This window comes from Lichenostomus cassidix, chromosome 12, assembly GCF_008360975.1.
Source record: "Lichenostomus cassidix isolate B80296 chromosome 12, HeHo_3.0, whole genome shotgun sequence".
NCBI lineage: Eukaryota > Metazoa > Chordata > Aves > Passeriformes > Meliphagidae > Lichenostomus > Lichenostomus cassidix.
The window spans coordinates 20,649,046-20,670,225 of NC_139493.1; the positions used below are offsets into that span (position 1 = coordinate 20,649,046).

Here is a 21,180-nt window from a genome sequence, read left to right on the forward strand (position 1 = left end):
CTCTTTAAGGCCAGTTCTCACAATTCCCAGAGCCAAGAACCTTAAAAGCAAACAGATGCCTCACAGGGGCTTCGCCAGCTCCAAAAGCCTCCCTGGATGAGCCAGATTCCAAGACGCTCCCCAGCTGCAGTCCCTCACACTGAGGAGCATGAAAGGAATGAATGCCTTACTATGCTCCCCAAAAACCCTAACAATAGGGAGGTCACTGCATTCTTATTGTTTGATTTCTACCTGTTTCCCAGGTGAAATGAGTAGGCATTTCTCCTTGTCTGCTACAGAGCGGATAAGATCAAGCTGATTTATTATTAAGTGGTCAGGTGGAGGAGCTGTCTCAAATATGAAACTGTCAGGAAAGCTGTGCTCTCCCTACCCTTCACTATTCCATGTGAGCCTGGAAAACAGAGTATTTCAATGGGAAAGTTTTCCTCCAAACTTCCAGGACAGACAATGTTCAAGTCTACTACCCCAGCAGCCTTGACAAAAAGCCTGCAACCCTCAGAGGCCCTTTTACCTTCCTAAAACCCTCCCAGATTTCCAAAAGCAGAAATCACAAGATATGTACTTGAGCCTCATTCAAGCTGTGAAGAGTCCTAGCTACAATTCAAGAGTCCTCCCTTCAATTCACTACTTTGCTTACCTCCACCATGAACCCACAGGAGGACAGGAAAGTGTAATGGCTCACAAGCGAAAATGAATCCTGGAATACAGGATTTTTCCCACCCCTGAAATCCACAAAAGTTAAAGGTAACCACAATTCATTTACATCATTCAAGGAGTTACATTAGCAGTTCACAAGGACAGAGGATAGAATGATGCAGAATACATGCAGGGGTGAGAGGAGGGTTTCAAAATTGCCAAACATCAGTGTGATTAGGATCACTGCAAAAACCTACATGCAGGAATAAAACTATAAAGCCCATGAAATACCTGACACTAACAGAAGACAACTAACTCTTCTCTGCATTCCTTTCCTAATGGGTAATACTGCAAGTGTCACAGTAGTCAGCATTCCTTCAGCCCTCCTGAAGTCTAGACAAACAACTAATGCATCTCACATGCTCCACTTGGTAAAATCTAGATTCAGCTACTTAATCCTTCAGTGAGTATTCACTGACTAAAGAGAGCTGGAGCAGGTGAAAAATAAAAACGAGTTCAAACTTTAGTATTTAAACTATGGGGCACATTTTAAAGCACAGTATACAAAAAACATATATATGTAAGCAGCAAAGTAACAGAATTACAGAACTGTTGAGACTGAAGACTGGAAGGGAGCTCTGGAGATCATTTACTCCAACCTTCCTGCTTAAAGTAGGGTCACCAAAAACAACATGCTCAGGACACTGTCCAGTCAGAATTTCAATGGCTCCGAAGACGGAGGCCACCTAACCCATGGGCAAAGAATAGAAAATAAGTTACACACGGCACATTGTGTTTGTGGTTACTTACGTATGTGCTAGGGCTCAGTCTTTTATGGACTGTTCTGTAGCAACACAAATAACACTTGAGGCTAGAGCTGAACAACTCCACAGCTTGATTTGTTCCACGTGACTCAAATCTGCTCTTAAAATACTTCTGTGATTACTGAACGATCTTAGAACAAGACTTCATTGTATCCAGTGGGGAGAGGCTGAAATGTTTTAAAACAATCCTACTCCCCAAACACTGCTCTAATTTAGCTTGTTAAGTGCAAGTGGTCCTATTTCCCAGGCATTAGTTTGGATATTTTGGTTTCAATCCACCTTTAAATAGCTTCCTGAATCAGACTCAATTAGTAGGGAACATACATGCAAAAAAAGGAGGTATTAGTAACCCCTAAAAAAAGAAACTTGCAAAATTTATATTTTGCATTTTGTGTCTGAGTCAAATGCAGCCTGGCAGAGCTTCAGGTGGAAGCAGATGTTATATTCAACCCCACAAACTGCACCAAGATCCAGAAATGTCTAGTGCATACATATGAACCTTCCTACCAGCAGACGCTCCCCATCAGCACATCCTGAACCCTTTTCATCCATGCCAAACATTGCAACATGAATCTTACTCTCACACAAAAAGTACAATCTTTCATCAGTTTCTAAGGCAGCTACATGCTGCAGTGTAGCGCCTTCCCAGAGAACATCCCATCTCTGCTGCTCACCATCACAGCACCCAGCATGCTTACCCCAATAAACCACCTTGAGCAAGAGAAGACAAACACCAAGCTATTAACAGGCAAATCTGGTGTAAGACCACTATCAGCTCTCCACCACTGACAGACTTACCTGTCTGCAAAGACAAACTTTCATTTGAAGCTGGCTAGAATTTAGTCGTTGGTATTTAGAGACACTATTGGAGTATTTAGTCACAAGAGTGGGTGACAGCTCTACTGTCTGGACACTACTTGTCCCAGGGCAGAACAACATTCTTTACTGCTAACTATGTTTTAGATAAAGTACCCTTAGCCAAAGCTTATTTCCTTTTGAAGCCTATTGTGCATATATTTGTACACATAACACTGCTATAACATTAATATAGTGAATACAGAATGTAATCCCATGTAATGTTTATTATATAAACAAACCCATGCAAGACAAAACCTGGAATACATGCACAACTGAAAGTAAGTTACACATGGCAATTGCTCAGTGTGGGAATTGACAGCAGGCCTGTCTTAAGCTCACAGACACCGACCGTGTCCATAAGAGCCCTAGCATGGACAGAAGCAAGAAGCAAAAACAAGATGTGGACAACGTGGACAACCTCGTACCCATGAGAACCTTAGCATGGACAGAAGCAAGAAGCAAAACAAAGTGTAGTCAACAACTTGTCAACAAGACAGAAAAACACGGAGGAATTCACACCTGCAGTAAGGAGGCTGTTTCTCACATAAGCCGCGTACTAGGAATAACTGAGCAATAGTATTAGGTAGGAAATAGATTAGAAGCCAATGGCCATGTGGCACGAATGTTAGAAAATAGTATAAAAGAAACTTTGTAGCAATAAACGACCCTTCTACCTTCTTCCGGGCCTGGAGCTCTGCTTTTTGTGTGTCGTGCCCCTCTCGAAACAGCGACAGCTCACATTTTAAGAATGACAGGCTTGTAACAGGTTAGTAATGTTAAATTTCAACTCCTAATATTTTTTAACTTTTAAAAAGTTTTTTTACAGAAACCTTCACTTCTGAAAGCTTTTTGGTAAAAACCCTTTGTAAACAGAAAAAGGAGAAACTTTATAAAGGTTATGTCGAGTCCTCTGCTCTCCAACTGCAGCAATTTCACAACCAGCAATAGTCCCAAAACAACCCCAAAGGATTTACAGAGGAACATACAACAGAAGGCAGGAAGGAGGATGGACCTGGCCGATGAACCAAGCAACTCCAGTATTATCTTGCAGTGGGGAGTGAGAGAGTGTCACCCTCCCAGTTCTCCAGCCTGTCCAGCTTAGGTTTCTCCCAGCCTCAGAGTTTCCTTTTCAAATTTATGAAAACTGTGGGTCTTGAGTGCACAATATATCCAGGGACAGGCAGAGGAGGGCAAGAGAAAACAGCATACTCAGAGGAAAAAAACTTTAAACCCCAAAACCAACCAACCAAAAAACCACTAAAAACAACAAAAAAAAACCTAGACAAACAAAAAATTGTCTTTTCTATGTATTGTTTCCCTTTTATCTTCCAACAAGTAAATTTTAAGATCAAAACAATTTTAAGACAAACAGGATTCCCAAAAAGATATGCATTAAATTAGGAGATTGAATTCAGTACCTGTAATCAGAAAGGATCTGAAAAAAAAAAGGGCCAAACCTCCATGTAATGGCAAGGAATGACAAGCTCCACAACTACACAATGCACTTTTAGGAAACATGCCTTCAAAAATCCTTTCACGGATCCAGCTAAACTCTTCAGGAAAGTTTATTCGGACAGATCACACACCCTTTTCAAAACTTTAGAAGGGCAAGGGGGGTAGGAAGGCTGAGGGAGATGGGTGGGGAGGGAGATGGGTGGGGTATGAGACAGTAAAAGGTATCAGAGAAGGCTGCAACATCCTCCACCAGCACAGCTCCAGGAAGGATGTTCCTGTTGAACACAGTACTTGGGCAGACATGGGGAATGTTTTGACAATGCTCAGGGTACACAAGTTCTAAGCCCAGTTACTAGCTCATATCTCATTTTTGCTCTCCTTCATCCCTTCCCGCTACTCACCTGGCAGCTGCCAGTATCTACATAAAAGAGTGATCTACGCATCCTTTTGTTATAAAGAAGTGAATGACCATAGACATTTCAAAATCCATTCTTAAAAAGAGCAACAGATTAAAAGTCTTTTCTTCTTGTGTTTAGCTACTGTTTGCAAAAAAGAGACTTGAGCTTTTTCAGTCTTCTCATAATGTCAGAATTTACCAGACATGCAAGCACATACACATGAAAGGAATAAAAATACTAGTAGCTGCCTCCTGTTCAATCCATGTTTATGCTTTATTAACTTCAAATACAATACAGAATTCTGCATTGTGTCTGCTATGTGTCATGGGGAAATTTGTGTTTACAGTACGGTTTGATGTGCCTGTAGATTTCTCAATGCAGCTCACCAAGACCACATTAAACCAAGGCAAATCTATCCATTTAGTATTTAATGTCTGTATTGTAGCACAGTTATGAGAGACAGCACTGACTCATGGACTGTATTTAAGGAAGTTTCATCAAGAACAAGGGTGACAAGAATTAGAAATTCATACTCTAAACAGGACTGAAGAAGGAATGCATAAGATTAAACTCCAGTAGTAAACATGAAATCTAAAAACCCTTTCCTTCAATTTACTTTCTCATAAATTTAACTAGGGAAACATCCCTAGTGGGCTCATTGACACAGTAAGGAAATTTGTGATGTTGTAAACGAAGAACACAAGACAACAGCTTTAAAAGTTTGCTGTTTCAAAAAGCAAGTGAGCTATTCCAATTTCATGAGGTTTTTGGCCATTTCCAAAAGGAGAGAGTTCAACATACTACCGTTGGTTTAAGTTTAAACATTTGTGCTCACAAAACAGACATTCCATATTTCCCACTCCCAACCCAGTTAAAATAAAGGAAGGAGAAAAGCAAGACAAAAATCTGGTGCTGCAACTGCAGAACAAAATCCAAGTATTTATGAGCGTGTCTTGCTGATCTTCCAGGTGGCAGTGCCTGCTCTCCTACCAAACACTGGGGCACAGCTCCAAGGACGTGTTAGCACATAACTTTCCTGCTGATGGGGAATAAAGGTCACTGCAGTTCTGGTCACTAGGTTTCAGGGCCCATCTGCACTCCCATTAGATCTCCCAGCTTGTAAGTAGTTAGAGAACAACACAGACTAAGCTGTTTATAGAAAAGTTGCACCAGAGGCCCTTAATTCAAACAAACCTCAACACAGCTGCAGTTACGGGCATGGGTTTGGGGATGCATTTGTTTATATTAGGGGTTTAGGAGCACAAATATCTATACCAGGTGAGATGCTCACTTAATAATTCAGATGTGCAAATACAAAACCATCTCATGAGTATTAGAGGTCTAAAATTATTTGACATTCAAAATACAACTATTGAAATCATGGAATTCCTCCTCTACAGGAGAGGAAAGAGGGAAAATGCAGGGGTGGTTCTAGCACTTTCTAGCCTCTCTGGGTGCACATAAGAAACAAGTCACCCCCACTTTCAAAAAAACTCAGAGTGTTGGGGTTTTTTTTAAAGGCACAATCCCTGATATTTTGTCATTTAAGACTGGCAACACTGTCAATAAATAGCGCACAAAACCAAGATGCTGTCAATGAAAAATTATATTTGAGGCTACATGAGCAGATTTCTCCCATCTGTCTCCCCTGAACAGATCTGATGCACAAGCAAGGGCACAGATATTGGCACATCCTGTGCAAGCCCAACACACAGCAGAAAATGTTTTCTTAAGTACCCTGTCACTTCAGTTAGTTTCTCTGCCACGACTGTCATAACTCACCTATGAAATGAAGTCATATCAGCCTGGTCTCTGTTCCCACTAAATTCCCAGAGGATCTTATCACAACTGAATAATCACATGTTAGAGAGATCATACTCATTAGGAAAAGTACCTCATAATTCTGCCGTCATGGGCTCTATGTAACCTTTCCAGTTGACGTGATGGGCCAGCTAAGTGCCCTCCTGCCCACCCGAAATGTTTTGATCACTCAAATGCCAGGAGGAAAAGATGGTCACATCCTAACACAAGTAGACTAAAAAATTCATAAATGTTTGCCAAATCCAATCATACAAAAATCAGCAAAGTTTGGGTTTAAGTAAAATTCTTAACAAAGATACACAAGGAAAGAAATACACCCAGTGTAATACCTGAAACTGCAATCTGTTGCATTGTACTACTTCTCATAGGATTGCAGAATATTCTGAGATGGAAGGAATCCACAAGGATCACCTAGTCCAGCTCTTAAGTGAATGGCCCATAGAGGGACTGAACCCACAACATTGGCACCATACTCTGACCAACAGTGATAATCTCAAGGAACACCTTGAGATTGTCTAATAACCCGACCAGATTAAGAGAATTTTTTTACAAACTATTCTGGTTTTCACGCACTTGAAGCTAATTAATTTCCACTGTTTAAATGCAGATTTCGTGTAGCTATGCTGTATGCTACAGAGCCCAGTTTCACAACAGCCTTTAAGCTTTTATGTACACATACGACATATTTTTACATGACAAATACCATTCATCTCAAATACCAGCCAGCCACACAAATTTACAACCAACCACCCATATTGTTATGAAAGACCATAAAGATGGCCATCAAAAGCTAGAGCAGTTGGATTGATTATAGATCACAGAGCTTATCATTCCATTATAATGGCAAGGAAAGAAAATCAGCATATTTTGCTAGAGGACAAGGCCAGCACAAAGCCTTCTCGAGCATACTCATGCTTCAGAGAATGCATAAAGATATGCATTTTGTTATACATTTGGTCACACTAAATACGTTGCTGTATTTGTAATGCAAATTCTTCTTTAAAACCCTCTGCCCACCACCACAGCTGTAAGATGTGGAAGAATATCCCAGTACTGCTGAGTGACAGAGTGAAAACCATTACCAGGTCTGTAAACTGGACTTTTAGAATGAGAAATGTCAGAATTGGAAGCCACAAAAGCTTTAAGACAGAGAAACAAGTGGAAGAACAGGTATTTGCTGAAGAGAAAATAACACCTCTTGTTATAGGTCAAGCCTTGCTGTTAGTGATAGTATACTATTAAATCATGTACATTTGTAAAAAATTCAAAAGAGACAGAAGAAAATTTGAATTGGAAATAAAACAGGTCAATCCCTGTTCTTCACTTCAAGAGAAATTATTTATGTGAAAAATTATTATCCAGTTAAAACACCTGAGATTATTTGATTTTAGCCATTTCTTGGTTAAAACCAAATACTTACTGAAAGCATCCCCAAAAGGGAGCCAAGTAGAACTGCTTTGCACATCTGTTGAACACAGTGAACCAAGATACAAGACAGAAGCTTTTACTCACATGGACACAAGTCTCAGAGAGCTAATGTATTTAACTGAGCAAGAGAAAAATTTAAATCAGGATCACTGCTGGATGATTTGTGCTGAATCAGAGACCTGGATTTATTCAGGGAATTATGTTTTGGCAAGATAACCTTTCTTCATTTGATAGTACGTACCAAAGCTGAAGGTACACGCTGTATGACATGCTTGCTTCTGCTCATGGCCTGCTGGGGACAGTCACATTCATCCAACAATAGCCAATTTCTATTTCACAGGCCAAATGCTCTCTCCAAATGACACTGGAGAAAACCACTACATAACTATAAAATGACTGCTTGAAAATGTATTATTTCCATTTCCTTCCTAACATCACACTGTTGAGAAGTTTCACCCACAGCTTCCAAGAGCTAGAGGGCTAAGTGGACTACAAACATGTCATGCTACGCAGCCACTCTGGGCATCACAACCAAATTTCTCCGTCAAAACACACACAGCCTTGTGTAGCAAGATGCGAGAAAATCCCTTGTGGTTTTGAGTTACCCATTCATACAACAAAACAAGCTCCAAACAAACATCGTTCCTGATCATCAGAAAATATAAAGGATTCTGACCTTGGAAAGAGACTAAAATCAGATGTAACAAACTCTCTGTCCACAGCAAGCAATGAATCTTGTTTGGTTTGGGCAGGTTAGATGCCAGTTACGGTATTAGATCACTATACTTCTCTGCCTTGAAGTCAGAGCTGAACTACAGGCCCAGTTCCATCCAGCACTGACAGACTGAACATGCCAAAGGACTTCCTAATGAATTTACCAAATGCTGTCTTATTGCCTACAGCACAGCACTCTGCACCATGCTGGGAACTTGCCAAGTTCCACACTGCACATGGGCAGCAATTGAGGGGTGAAAAGAAAAAATTTACAGAGAGACCAAGCACTGCAGCATGTCGCAGAGTCTAGGCCATCCAGCACAACTCAGCACCCCACCAGATACACCACTCGTTTCAGTGAGAGCTGTATAGGCTCTTGTATGGCATGGCTGCTTCCCAAACATGGACGCAGGACTGCAGAATCCATATCCATTCCAACACTGAGCTTCAACTATGTTGGGGCCAAACATTCTCAATTAGCCCCATGTCCAGGCACACATCTAGACACCATCTGGGTCCCTGCTTGCCTAGAGTCCCAGTGGCAAACCCATCTGTTAGTGGGCAAGACAGACCACACCTTTCAGCAGACCCCTCAGGCAAGTCCCCACTCCAAAATGGGAGGAGCCTGACATCCACTGCCTGGCGTATATTTCAGCCAGATTAGTGAAAACAGCTGAGAAGAGAGGAGGGGGAGGAAAGTAGGAGGTAGAAAGATGGAAGGTAAGCTGAAGGACGGAGAAACAACAAAAAAAAAAAAAAAAAAAAAAAGCCACAGTTTGCAGCTATTACAAAACTTCAACTTTTCTCTGAAACGGAGTCTCCTCCATTCATTTGGATGGCATTGTCGATTTATGTAATTTCCCTCTGCTGAGGTTTTTTAGATCATATTTCAAACCCACGACGTTATATTTCTCTGTTGCTGGGTTACCAAACCTGAACAAACAATTCTCTGCAGTCTGCCAAAAGCAGAGAAAGAAAGCAAATGAATGCCTGGAGTATGCATCACCCTCTGGAAGTCATTTTATGGCCCCATGCTGCTACAGATTAGTCACAAGCTCACATACCATAGAGTGAAAGAGGAAATGGTGAACCTATTAAGTCAGGGGGCAGTGCATAGACCTGAGGACTGCTGTTCCCACCCTCCTGCCCCCTCCTAGTAAAATCAGGCAATTTTCCAAATCATTAAAATTCTCTTGCAGACTAGAAAAAGTAAGGTCCTAATTCAAAGGGATAAATTGGGTATTAATACCCCCGAAACTATCAAGCACGTTCCCACAGATTTTGAAAGGATGGACCAAGATTTGAAATGAAACCATGACAGCCCACTGTGACAAAACACCAGTGACTGTAGCTTTGAGACTTTCAGTTTCCAGGCAAGATGTCTGCCACATCAGGGACTACACAAACTTCTGTTTCAGGGGTGTGGGAACACACAGCTGTCCCCCACTGTGAAGCCCTCTGGGTTCACTCCAATCCTCAGCAATATTGCTTGGAAAGAATCTTCCCCTGCAGCACCTGTGGAGAGGCCACCAGTGTGCAGCTTTTGGTCCAGCGTTTCTCATGCCAAGATGGTCTGCCCCTGTTCCCTGAAAACCCAGGCAGCCTCTCACCCCATCGTCAAGCCCCAGCTCTCAGGTGCCCTCATCTGGGACTGCACATTGAAGGATGCCAAATGCAAGGCTCTAATGAACAAATTATTTGTGTGAAGACAAGAAGCTCTGCAAGAGAGACTACATCCCAGGACAGACCTCAGCCAAAGCCACCAGCCTTACAATAGTGTTGCCACTGCAGCATCCCCAGGACTGCTAATTCCCAGCAGCCAGGCCAGACAGACCCCACACACTGTGCAGCTGCTGTCTGTGCTCCTCAGGCAGCAGCTTCACCACCAAGCTCAGCAGCAAGACTAGCTTCAGATGCTCCTCTCATCCCATTTGCTGCTGCTTTAAAACACTCTGGGTGACGTGGTACCTGCACAACCACGTGCAACACACCTATGACCCAAACTGGGGTACTGACCTAATTCAAAAACAAAACCAAAAGAAAGAAAAATAACAAAGAAAATCAGTTCGATAGTGTAGTTTTACTATATCCCCTCCACAGGACAGCAAACACTCAGTGCTGCCACACTTCAGGGAAAAAATAGGTAGCAAATTGCACTACTGCTGCCAAACACTGAAACCTTGGGTTTAACTTAACGTAGAAACTTAGAAACAAATTACCTAATGTTTGCTGCAGGTAAGGGACAGCCCTCATTCTGGGCTAAGGCACAGACAAACACCACAAACCAAAAGTAAAACATGACTTTTCCCCAAGACCTAGCTCTCAGCTGAGACTACAGCAAATTAGGGAAAATCACTTCCACAGAAACATGGGGGTTTTTAAATAATTCCACCTGAAGGTCCTTACTATTCACCCAAATATTTATGGATGTTTTAATGTATAAGGTATAGCTAATTTTATCAGGAAAAATAATTTTAATCAGCAATTTCATAAAATAATCTGAAATCATCACTTCAATATTATTTCTTACTGTTAAGAAAGGCAGTTCAAGGAACACTGGCAAAGAAAATTAATTTAGTAACATAAAGCATTGAAGGTTACTATTTCTAGTACAGCAGGAAAAATTTGAATGTCTAATTTTTCAGGTTTTTTCCTAAATAAGGATATGTGAGAAAAGTAGCTTTACCGAAACACAGTACTAAATATCTGTATCACTGCAAACATCAGATTAATGTTATGGGTGTCTCTGTTCTTCATGTAAAGCAACTATGACTTATCAAAATATAAGAGGTTTAATTTACACAGGAATATTCTGCTTACCCCATCCACAGTTTTCAGTCTGATTTGACAGTGGAGACAGCAACTGTCTATGTTCTAACATTTCAAGTTACTTGGACTTGGAGTCCAAGTAACAATCACCGTTAAGACAGATTTTTTTTTTAACATCCACAAGACAGATCCACAAAAGTGTAACCATTTTATATTAGTATGTGCCAAATTGGTATCAGTTTCCTAAATTCAATTTGCAGTTGTACTTTTCCTACTCTAGATTTACATTTCTATAACTAGAATTAAATTTCACCTAAACTGGTCTATTTAAAGAAACATTTATTTTATGCATTAAACCCTTTGACTTTAACAGCGCTGCAAGGTTAGAGGTCCTCTTACGTGATATTAATGTCCTTTCAGCAGGAACCAATATATCACCTGAATATTCATTAGGAAGAGGCTGCAGAGGTGTACCTGTAGCCTTAGAGGTATTGCAACTGAACATCAATATTTACCATGATTAAACAGAAAGACTTGGTCAATCCAGCATTGATTCATGAGCACAGAGGGTCTAATCCCAGTTTGTCATGGGCTTGTTAGGTAACTTCGGCCTAGCCATTTCTTCCCTCTTTGCCATTATGTTCTTACACACAAAAGGAGCACAGCAGTACAACTGACAAAATACCTTGATAAATCCAGTGGGGAAAATCATTGTTACTTCAGCAACCAGTTTAAAATGTCTGTCTACAAAGTACACAGCACTGCATGAGGAAGACAGGAAAGGGAATGATTTCTCCTTCACTTCTGAAGATGCAGTTAAATGTTACAATAATGACATGTAACATTATGAAATGTTAAACCAGCCTGGATGAAATATAAAGTACCCAATTAACTGGGACATACGTAAGTCAGTTAAGCAAAGCAAACCTTTTGTCAGCAATCACAGATTCTGTACCCTCCACCTCAATATAAACTCAAACAGTACAAATATTACAGCCCAGGACATACCACCTCAGCTACATCATACACCCCACTTGAGCTTCATGGGAAATGAAGCAGCGAGGTGTTACCTGAATGTTTCTTTCAAAGTCAGCTCGCAAGTTTACCCAGGACAGAGAAGCCATGAAATGGCATTAAAGTCAATACATGATTCTTAAAGGCAAAAAACAGAAACAAGGGCCACTGTTAACATACAAAGAAATTAGAAGCCCTGTGCAGATAATTGCCAGTATTCTTGTAAGCTTGTTTAAAAACCACAAACCACATACATCACACTAACTGTGACATACTGACACATGCTTTTAAACTTTAAGGATAGACACAGTCTACTTATGAACTTCCACATTATTACAGAAATAATTAATCATAAAGTCCATGTTTTCCAAGGGTTTAAACACAATTCCACCACCAATACAACATAACCACTTTATCAGAAAGCAGCTTTGGACAGCAGACAGTTTCACAACTGTGCTAGTAGCTGGTTATAAATCTGACATCTTGAAGCAACTCCAAAGTACTGAGCGAAGCAGATAACCTCTTTTTCAAGCAAACCTTCCATGCCACATTCCGCCACAAATCATCAGGAAAAGAATAACTAAACCCTCAGACAATCCCTCTTGTGAGCTGGAGTGCACAAAGAGGTGATCATGTGTACTATCCACGTAAGAAAAAAGTCCCAGCTCAGGCAGGTAGGCATTTATACAATTAGCACCATCAGAGACAAAGGCTTGCAGGGTAACTTACCAGCTGAAACACAGCCTACAGAAAAAACTCTTTGTTACTTCATCTCCTAGAGGGGGTAAAAAATGAATAAAATTATATGTTTACAACACAATGTAGTATTTCTCTACAAGAAAGCCCACATTTTATTTCTCTGAACTAAAGAAAATATTTATCATAATATTTATTATAGTTTGAAATTAATTCTCTTTTACAAAAGCAAAGGTGGTACTGAAAATAACAATGAGTCTACCTGGGGAGACAGTTTGTATTTCAATTTTGTTCTGTCAAAGAAAATAACAGAAGAAATGAGCACAAAGTACCTCAAAAGATATATGAGATCAAATCAGCATACATACAAGTAAAAGAACAAGCTTAGAGAAGACCTGACCCCAGTTAAAAAGGGGCTTGTGTGGAAGCTCAGCAGTGCAAGCACAGAGCATCTCCCCATTTTCACCAGGACAACTTGGATTGCAAATACTGAGAGTACACAGACATCTTTACAAAATGGGGTACAGCTCTGACAATGCCATTCACACTCACCAAAGGGATAGCACAGTGCAGGTTAAGGCTCTGAATTTCTGCCACATTGGGGATTGGGTGGCAGGGAGGAGAACCTAGCCAGAAAGATCTGATGACTGTAGCAGAAAAGCCTGTACTTTCAACAAATTGTATTACAAAGTTCCCATGCTCAGAAACCACTTACCTATGGTATGAACAGCACCATGATACAGGGGCACTCCATAACAATAAACAAATTAAAGCATGTCCAAATCTACAATACCCAGCAGGACAGAAAACCACCGCATGCTTGCCCTGTACCCTGCCTAACATGGCCACGTGTTGCTTAGCTCTTTCAACACAGATGAACAAAGTAAGGTCTACAGAGACTAAAAGGGCTGTATTTTTAAAAGGCTGCATGAAGTCACAGTTAAGAAACAAGAGGTGGAAAGCAATCCTGTTCTAATTTGACATCAATCTCCCATGTTCCCCAAGAACAACTTAAGTAACCCAAGGTGGAGTCCCTTCAGGTTGGAACTTGAAGACATACAAGACACGTAGTAACTCTTGTATGCAGCGCTCCTCTAGCTGAGTGTTGGAAAAACAAGAAGTTGCATAAAACAGAAAAAATTATAAACTCCTCCTCTAAGTGTATGCTTCATACAACTGCTAAAGGTTTACAAGATCTACTGCAGACCAGATTCCTGCATAGCATCACAAGAAAGCTAGAGGAACAATGCTCTTTCCCTGTGTAGGCTAACTAGCAGAATCCTCAAGCTGTTCCCAGAATTGTCTGCCTCCCAGGTTTTGACTTAATTAGAATGGGACATGCACACACAAAGCACATCCTTCAACCTGTAAAACGCAAAAAGGAGTGAATCATTGCTGATTCTGCCATTTTTCTTCTTTTCTTTTTAATCTCTTTTACAAGCTTCTCAATTGTTACAACCCTAAATGAATGAAAAGACAGTATCATCAAGCCTTTTTCCGTCTGAAAGCCAAAACCTGTAATGCCCAAACACACATAGCACAGCCCAGTGACTAAAGTACTACCTATGATCAAGGCAACCTGGCTCCCACTGGCGTGTCAGGTACTGCCATGCTGAATGAGGTTGGGCCAGTCCCTTCACCTCTCCATGCCATGTTTCACATCCCACCTACCAACTGGGTTTACTGACTCTTCTCTACCTTGAGCTCCACTCTACAACTGCCTCGGCCCTTGACTTCCACATTTCTGCTCCTGTATGCTACCGTAATTGTGCTGGTCTCAAGTGGCTTTACAAACAGTAGCACATCAGCTCAGCTTGCGTATTTAGTCAACAAGTTTACAGCCGTGTAATTCAAAGTAATTAACCTCTTCACTTTTCCTTGTTTAACACAATAAAAGCAAAATAAAGCTTTATTTACAAGACCAAAAGATACATAGTATGCAGGAAGGGAGGGCATTCACCAATTCAGCTGAGTTTCTACCAGTCTGTTACAAGTATTTACTTTCCCTTTGAAACACCGTCTTCTAATTTTACTTAAAATCTATTTCCAACTGAATGAGCTAAAGCTAAGCCCTATCGGATACAATTTGCACAGGTCAAATAAATCCACCTATATTCACCTCTTATGCTGTATCAGATGTTTTGCAATCAAGGCAAGGCCTAAATCAGCTGAAAAGCAGCACAGGGTTTACCTGCATGCCAAATCACTGAATCAAACAAGGCTACAAGCAGACAGACAAGTTCTCACGGGCCATGCTCTACAGTAGGCGGACAGGGGATCCGCTCGTAAGGAGCGCAAACTACCAGTCTGCATTCTCTGACTGTTCCCCGGGCAGCACTTTTCCCACATTCTATACCTAGAGGAGACCTTGCATGAGAAAAACTTAATGTGCCAATTGCCTAATACAGCGTTTCTTCTCACAAACTTTACTCTCCTGTACAGATTAGATCTGGAATTTCCCTTGAAATATAAAGTAATAAAAAAATACGCCAACGGCGGGACCTGCGCCAAAACAAAGCTATGTGAACTAAAGTCTGCTGTATTATTTTCGTGGTGGTCGCCATTGAGGAAGTAATTAACACCAACGTAAGATTTCTCCTTCCACACAAAAGCGGGCATATGACAGCACCGCCGCCGCACCCTGGTCCCGGCCCTCGCCCCCCTCCGCCTGCTCGGGTTCCTCCCGGGGTGTGGGGGCGGCAGCCCCAGCGCCGGGGAGGGGCAACCCCGGCCCGGCTCCCCGCCCTACAGCAGCCCTGGGGCGGCCTACCTACCGGACCGCGAGGTGGAAAGGAACGGGAAGAGAAAAAAGCGTTTATCCGCCTCCCTCCCACATCCTACTTCACAGGAGCAGGGGTCGGGGCAGAAAGGCCTTTTTTTTCCCATCCCTTCCCTCTCCCGGCCCGGCCTGCAGCAAGGCGCCTCGCAGCTGTCATTTTGGGGAAGTGTGCAAACGCCAAGTACACAGACTTGTGTACTTCGGAGCCAGGCCGAAGCCTGGGAACCCGCCGGTCGCCCCCCAGCAGCCCCAAGGCCCCTCAACCTGCCATCCCCGGACTCCAAACCGGCCCCGCTCCCACCGCTCCCGGCTGCCTTCGCCCATCCACCCGCTACAGCAGCGCTCGGGCCCACGCCGCCCACTTGCCGCCACCCCGCCTCACCTCCTTCAGCTGCTCCATCTCGGTGCGGATGGTCTCGTACTCCAGCTCCAGTTCCTCATACTGTTGCTTCAGCTGCTGCTTCTCCTCCAGCACTGCCAACCCGTACTCCGCCGCCTGGATCTTCTCCCGGGTGGTCTCGCCCAGCTCCTGGAAGAGACGCTTGATCTCGCTCCGCAGCCACTCGGGCTCCGACTCCATCACCAGCCGGGCGTACTCCTCCTCCTCCATGACCAGCGACATGTCGGCGGGGGGTCCGCCGGCCGCCGAGGCGGGTGGGCGAAGGGGCGAACGCGCAGGCCGTCTGCCGCTCCTAACAGCGGCACGGCCCGCAGGCGGCCACGACAGGACCCGCTCGGGCCGCCATCGACGGGCCCGGCACGCGCTGCTCCCGCCGCGGATCCTCCCTGAATCCCTCCCCCCGCCACGGCAAGCGCCGAGCGCAGTGAAATCATTCAAAAGGCATGGCCGGGCAGGCGCCCCGCGGCACGCTGGGATCGGGAGTCCCCAGCCGTCGCAGCGTCGCGCGCTGTGCAGCCGGCCGGACTACAGCTCCCGCCATGCACCGCGAGGGGCGAGTATAGTCGCCGGCGGGGGGTGCGGATAACGCGACCTCTGCCGGTCGGCGCGGGTAGCCGGGCGGTCAGAGCGCAAGGCCGGCGGTGCTAGGGGGCGGCATGGCCCGGCAGCAAACGCACCCCGGGGTACCCCTTAATGTCCCCCTAACACAGATTCGGGCACAGACCCCTGGACCACGAGCACTTACCCCGTGCACACAGCCCGTGCACACACCCTGGCGGCCCGGACCGCGCTCACGAGGACTTTCGGGGCGGGTTTGAGAAGGCGCTGGGATCGGTGCTGTATAAAAGATGGGGCCCGTGCACCTGAGCGTGGCGGGGGAGATGTCCCGGTGTGGCGAGCGGTGCCACAGCAGCATGAATAGGGGAGAAGGTCACAGGAGAAGGCTGGCACCAGCCCCACGCCATACCGAGAGCTGCCAGCATCTCATTGTTCCCGGTGTTCCGCATCTAGAAGTGGAATTCGTGCTGCAAGGCATTCTCCGCCCACCCACAGAGACCAAAAAACCATGTTCCCCGCCTCATCCTGAGGACAACCGCGGCCCCGGGACATGGTGTTCTCCTCCTGCTGAGCTACCCGATTAAAGAAGGGATAGTCGCATCAAGACCCACTGCCGTGACCAGCCGTGACATTTGGGCAGCTTTACTGTGCTGTCTGGAAAGGATTTGCTCGCCTGTGAGGAAAGTGCCATCAGCCTTTGCCTCAGGTTACACCCACTGGGCACGTTTGGTGGCAGAGGCACAGGGACTGGCACACTCATTGGGGCACCACGGGTAGAACTAATTTTTAAAACATAATGAAGACTAAACAGAGACAAACCTCTATAAGTTGGACTGCTGCAATTCCTAAGCAGCCCCATAAAGGTGGGGGGTGTGTGCCCCTGGAGGGGTGGGGAGATGCTTCACTCCCATGGTCAGGAGAACCCTGCAGCTTCACCCTGTCTTCATAAAAGCAAGTGCAGCTTGGACTTTCTTCCAGTGTCAAAAACAATTGGTAATGAACTTGTGAGCAAATAGCAAGAATAATGAAAACAACACGTATGTTTTAGCACTCCACAAGGTCTCAAACATAAAGCAATGTATTTACTCACAGCTGCAGGGTTTTTCCAAGCTACTTTGAACTTCTGCCTGTGCACATATCCCTCATCCCTTTAATAAGCTGTGTAAAGGCTGAATGCTGCCTATTAGTCATGAAGCTGCCTCAGTCAATTTTTCTTCAAGGCCCTGACACTGCCTAGAGTTCCCTGTGCATCAAGTGCAGGGATGTGTTTGTCCCTTGAGCATTGATGTGACACTCTGTCACCTGGACCTTACAAGTAGCAAATCAGTGTCCTCAGCCTACAGTGTACATGTGAAATTCCTTTAGTTTTTTATTTTTAGAATTCTCAGGAAAAGGCATTTTCACTCTCATGCACCTCTGTACCATCACGACTGTCACTGAATGTTTTTAGGGGGTTTAAAATTGTGATTCTTCTATAACGCTAAGTGAGGAAAATAACAGCTCTCCTCCACACTGTTTTTCACTATTAGGATTTCTTCATGGCCTTATATGTTTTTCTTTTGTCCACCCAAACAGGTAGCATTGCTAGTCTCACCCATTCACCACCGATTCATCATTAACATATTTTTAATAATAAATACTGGCTTGTTTCTTTCACCCCATACTTTTTGAGCCTTCATTCTGTGTGCTCTCTGCAACTCTGGGCTCAAGCACATTAGCTACCCTTCAGTGCTCCTCCCTCTCCTAAACTGAAACCTGCATGTAATGACTTGCTCTCAGGACACAGATTCATTTCACACTCTGAATATTTCTGGGATTGCAAGTGAATTGTGAGATCTGATCAGTTTGGTGGGTTAATAGGGATGAGCTGTTCAACTTGTCATAGCAGAAGGGACTTCACTGGGTAATTTGTTTTCTAGATCATTTCTAAAACTAAAGCTTGTTGCTAGGTTTCACACTTTGTTATTTTATAAACTACCCAAGATACAAAGGCAGAAATTATAAATATTGCAATAGCTAATTAAAAAGCATTTCTGCCCAGTTTCGTAAAACTAGTCACTTGTCAAAGTTAAGGTTTTCATCATTCTTCAAGGTAAACATGCAGGCTAATAAAAGCTGTACTGAGTAGGAGTACAGCCCGGCCAGTGCCCATCACCTCCTCCTGAGCACAGCCAGAGACCACTGCCCATTTCTTCCAGTCACTGTCCTCAAACTCCGTCAATGCAAAGGCTTAGCTGCCACCCCACTGATTCAAGGTGTCATGGCCAAGTGTATTTTGGTGATATGGACTTATACAACAGCTGGAGATGGTTGCTTTTCTTTTTTCTGTTCACATTTTAAAGCTATCCACTGAGAACAAAGCAGTAGAATCATACAGGAACCATATTAAATGCTAAAATAAATTTGGGTAGTGTTTCTTCTTGTGGAAATAACCTACAGAAAAATTTTTCCCTAGTGGAAAAGTCATAGCAAAGGCAACACCCTGCAATGCTAGTTTTATTTAACCTGAGTCCCAATCCCAAAGCAGGTAGGCACGATAATCAAATGCTGAAAAATATTCAGGTATCTAAATGTGTAAACCACCCTAACCTGTGCTAAAATTGGGGTCACTGCAGACAGGAAACTCCTTATAGATGTCTTTCTTTTAATAGATTACTTTGGATAAGTCCACATGCACCACAATTAGGGTGGTACAGGACATCATAATTTCAATCTCCTTTTATCCACTGCATTTGTATACAGCTCAGCTATAGCGAACAGCAGAACAAGAAAGTCTTTAAATTGGCCCTGAAACAGTCATAAGAAACCCTAGCAAGCTGTTCCAAATTTCCTCTCTTGTTTTCTATTAAAGAAAAAACTTTAGGGGTGAGAACACTTTGGGACTGCTTAGATGTTTGGCAATGACAGTTCTTAAAGTAAACATGCTTCCAAATAAGAACCTGAAAGACTCAGGTGCTTTGAAAATATTTATTTGCAAGAGTTTGGTGAGTTCCTGGCAGAAAGCTGCTAGAGGTAACATCTGCCTACAAGAAATTATCAGAGGAACTGGAGTGTTTGCCACAAAACCAAATTCTTAAGATGCCTAAGCATCAGGAGAAAGAGCCAACTCAACTTTGGACATTTGATGGATTGCTTGAGCTGGATTTGGAAGCATACAGCAGCCGCAGGAATCGCATCTTGGCTGGAACAGTCAGATATACTAGCCTGGTAAGCATTTGGCCCACTGCAGGAGAGCTGAAGGAGGAATGACTGGCCTGTCCAAACAACAGTATGTCTGGCACACCATCTGCTAGGTATAGGAGGAGCAGATTCTCAGGATACTTCCTCACTCTACCAGGAGGGAGCAAGCCAGAGAGGAAAGGAGGATATTTCCCCTTCTCAAACACCTCCCTATTTTTTTTCCTTCTCCCCACTGCACAGCCCTCTGACCTACCTGCAGCTTCTGCAGACCATGCTGTCTGCAAAGCTTCTGCAGATCTCTTGCTTTTCAGCACTCTTCTTCCTTGGTTTCATTCACCTGGGGAAGCCTCTCCTGTATGTCTGCAGAAAGGGCCAGGTCAGTCCAAGGGATTGGCTTCTTCTCAGCTGAACTGCAGCAAAATGTTTGTGCTTCATGCTACAGAAAATCATTGAATCATAGACTAGATTCATAGAACAGGTTGGGTTGGAAGGGACCTTGGCCACCTAATCCAGCCCCCCTACCATGGACAGGGACATCTTCAGGTATGGAGTCTCTCAAAAACTCCTAAACTGCAGGCAAAGCAGTGCAACCACACCACTTCTGGTACCAGCCTTTTATCTGACCATCAATGTTCCCTTTTAAATCACCTTTGCAAATCTGACTGACAAGCAGTAAAGGAGCCACTGTTACTTACTCTATTTTGATGTGGTAAACATGCACTTATTTGGATTTTAACCAAGCCTGTTTCATTTTAGATAAATCATTTAAGCACATGTTTAAACTGAAGCCAAATAAGAGCCTGCACATTGGGGTGTACCAGTGTCTTCGTTTGAAAGACAGGTGTCTGCCAAGAGAGGTTGAACCCTCCCTTAGAACAGAGAATGTGATTTTTTTCCCTCCCTCCGAATTATTTAATTTTGTAAATCAAGGGCTTTCAGGCAAAGGTATGGGAAATAAAGGAATATCAGTTCTTTACTAGTATCTATAAACAAACAATAACAATAATAGCAACAACAACTAGAATCAGAAAACCAATAGCAGATGACTTGTGAGCTGCCGAGCCTTTTCCCGTGTGGTGTAATCACGGTTGCAAGCAGCAGGGGCGCTGTTGAGCTCCCGGCCGGGCAGGGCAGGTGCGATGACTCCCGAGCGGCTGCAGGTGGCGCTGTGGCGCAGGGTCAGGTCAGCGTCCGGCAGCTGCAATGGCGGGCAGGCTGAGAAGCACACAGGGCAGCGAAACAGCTCAGAGCAGCGAGAAAGCAGGGCAGCAGGGGCGGGCGCCGGCTCTCTCTCTCTCTCTCTCTCTCTCCCTCTCTCCCCGGCCAGCGAGGCAGTCAGGATTTCTGCAGTCACAGCAGACGCCGCGGTCTCATGCGGCAGAGGGCGGGGGCAGGCAGCAGAGGCCGCAGGGCTCTCCCGGCAGCAGCTGCAGGAAAACACAGCCCGGGGGAAAACGTGCCCTTCCCCGTGGGGAGAAAGGTTGAATCAAAGCTCACCCAGCTAGGAGAAGAGAAAAAAACAGGGCACAGTTGGATTCCCTCTGGTCGCAGGCGAAGAGCAAAAAAAGAGCAGCCTCTCTCCTCAGCGTCCGAACCACCAGAGAGAGTTCCAAGGGCTGGCTCTACCCTTACCCTGCCCTGACCAAGCCC

At 44.0% G+C, this 21,180-nt stretch overlaps 1 protein-coding gene across 2 annotated transcripts in view; it reads right to left on the reverse strand.

Annotated features, from left to right (window-relative positions):
- BICD2 (BICD cargo adaptor 2) overlaps window positions 1–16,219 on the reverse strand; it is a 109,059-nt gene extending 92,840 nt beyond the window's left edge. The window contains exon 1 of one of the 2 annotated variants that reach the window (XM_085073179.1): window positions 15,775–16,219. In XM_085073179.1, coding sequence (XP_084929305.1) covers window positions 15,775–16,014 — 240 coding nt within the window. In that variant the 5' untranslated portion in view covers window positions 16,015–16,219. The remainder of the gene's footprint in view (window positions 1–15,774) is intronic. The other variant, XM_085073180.1, reaches the window with a different exon arrangement.
- Window positions 16,220–21,180: the final 4,961 nt, after the last annotated feature.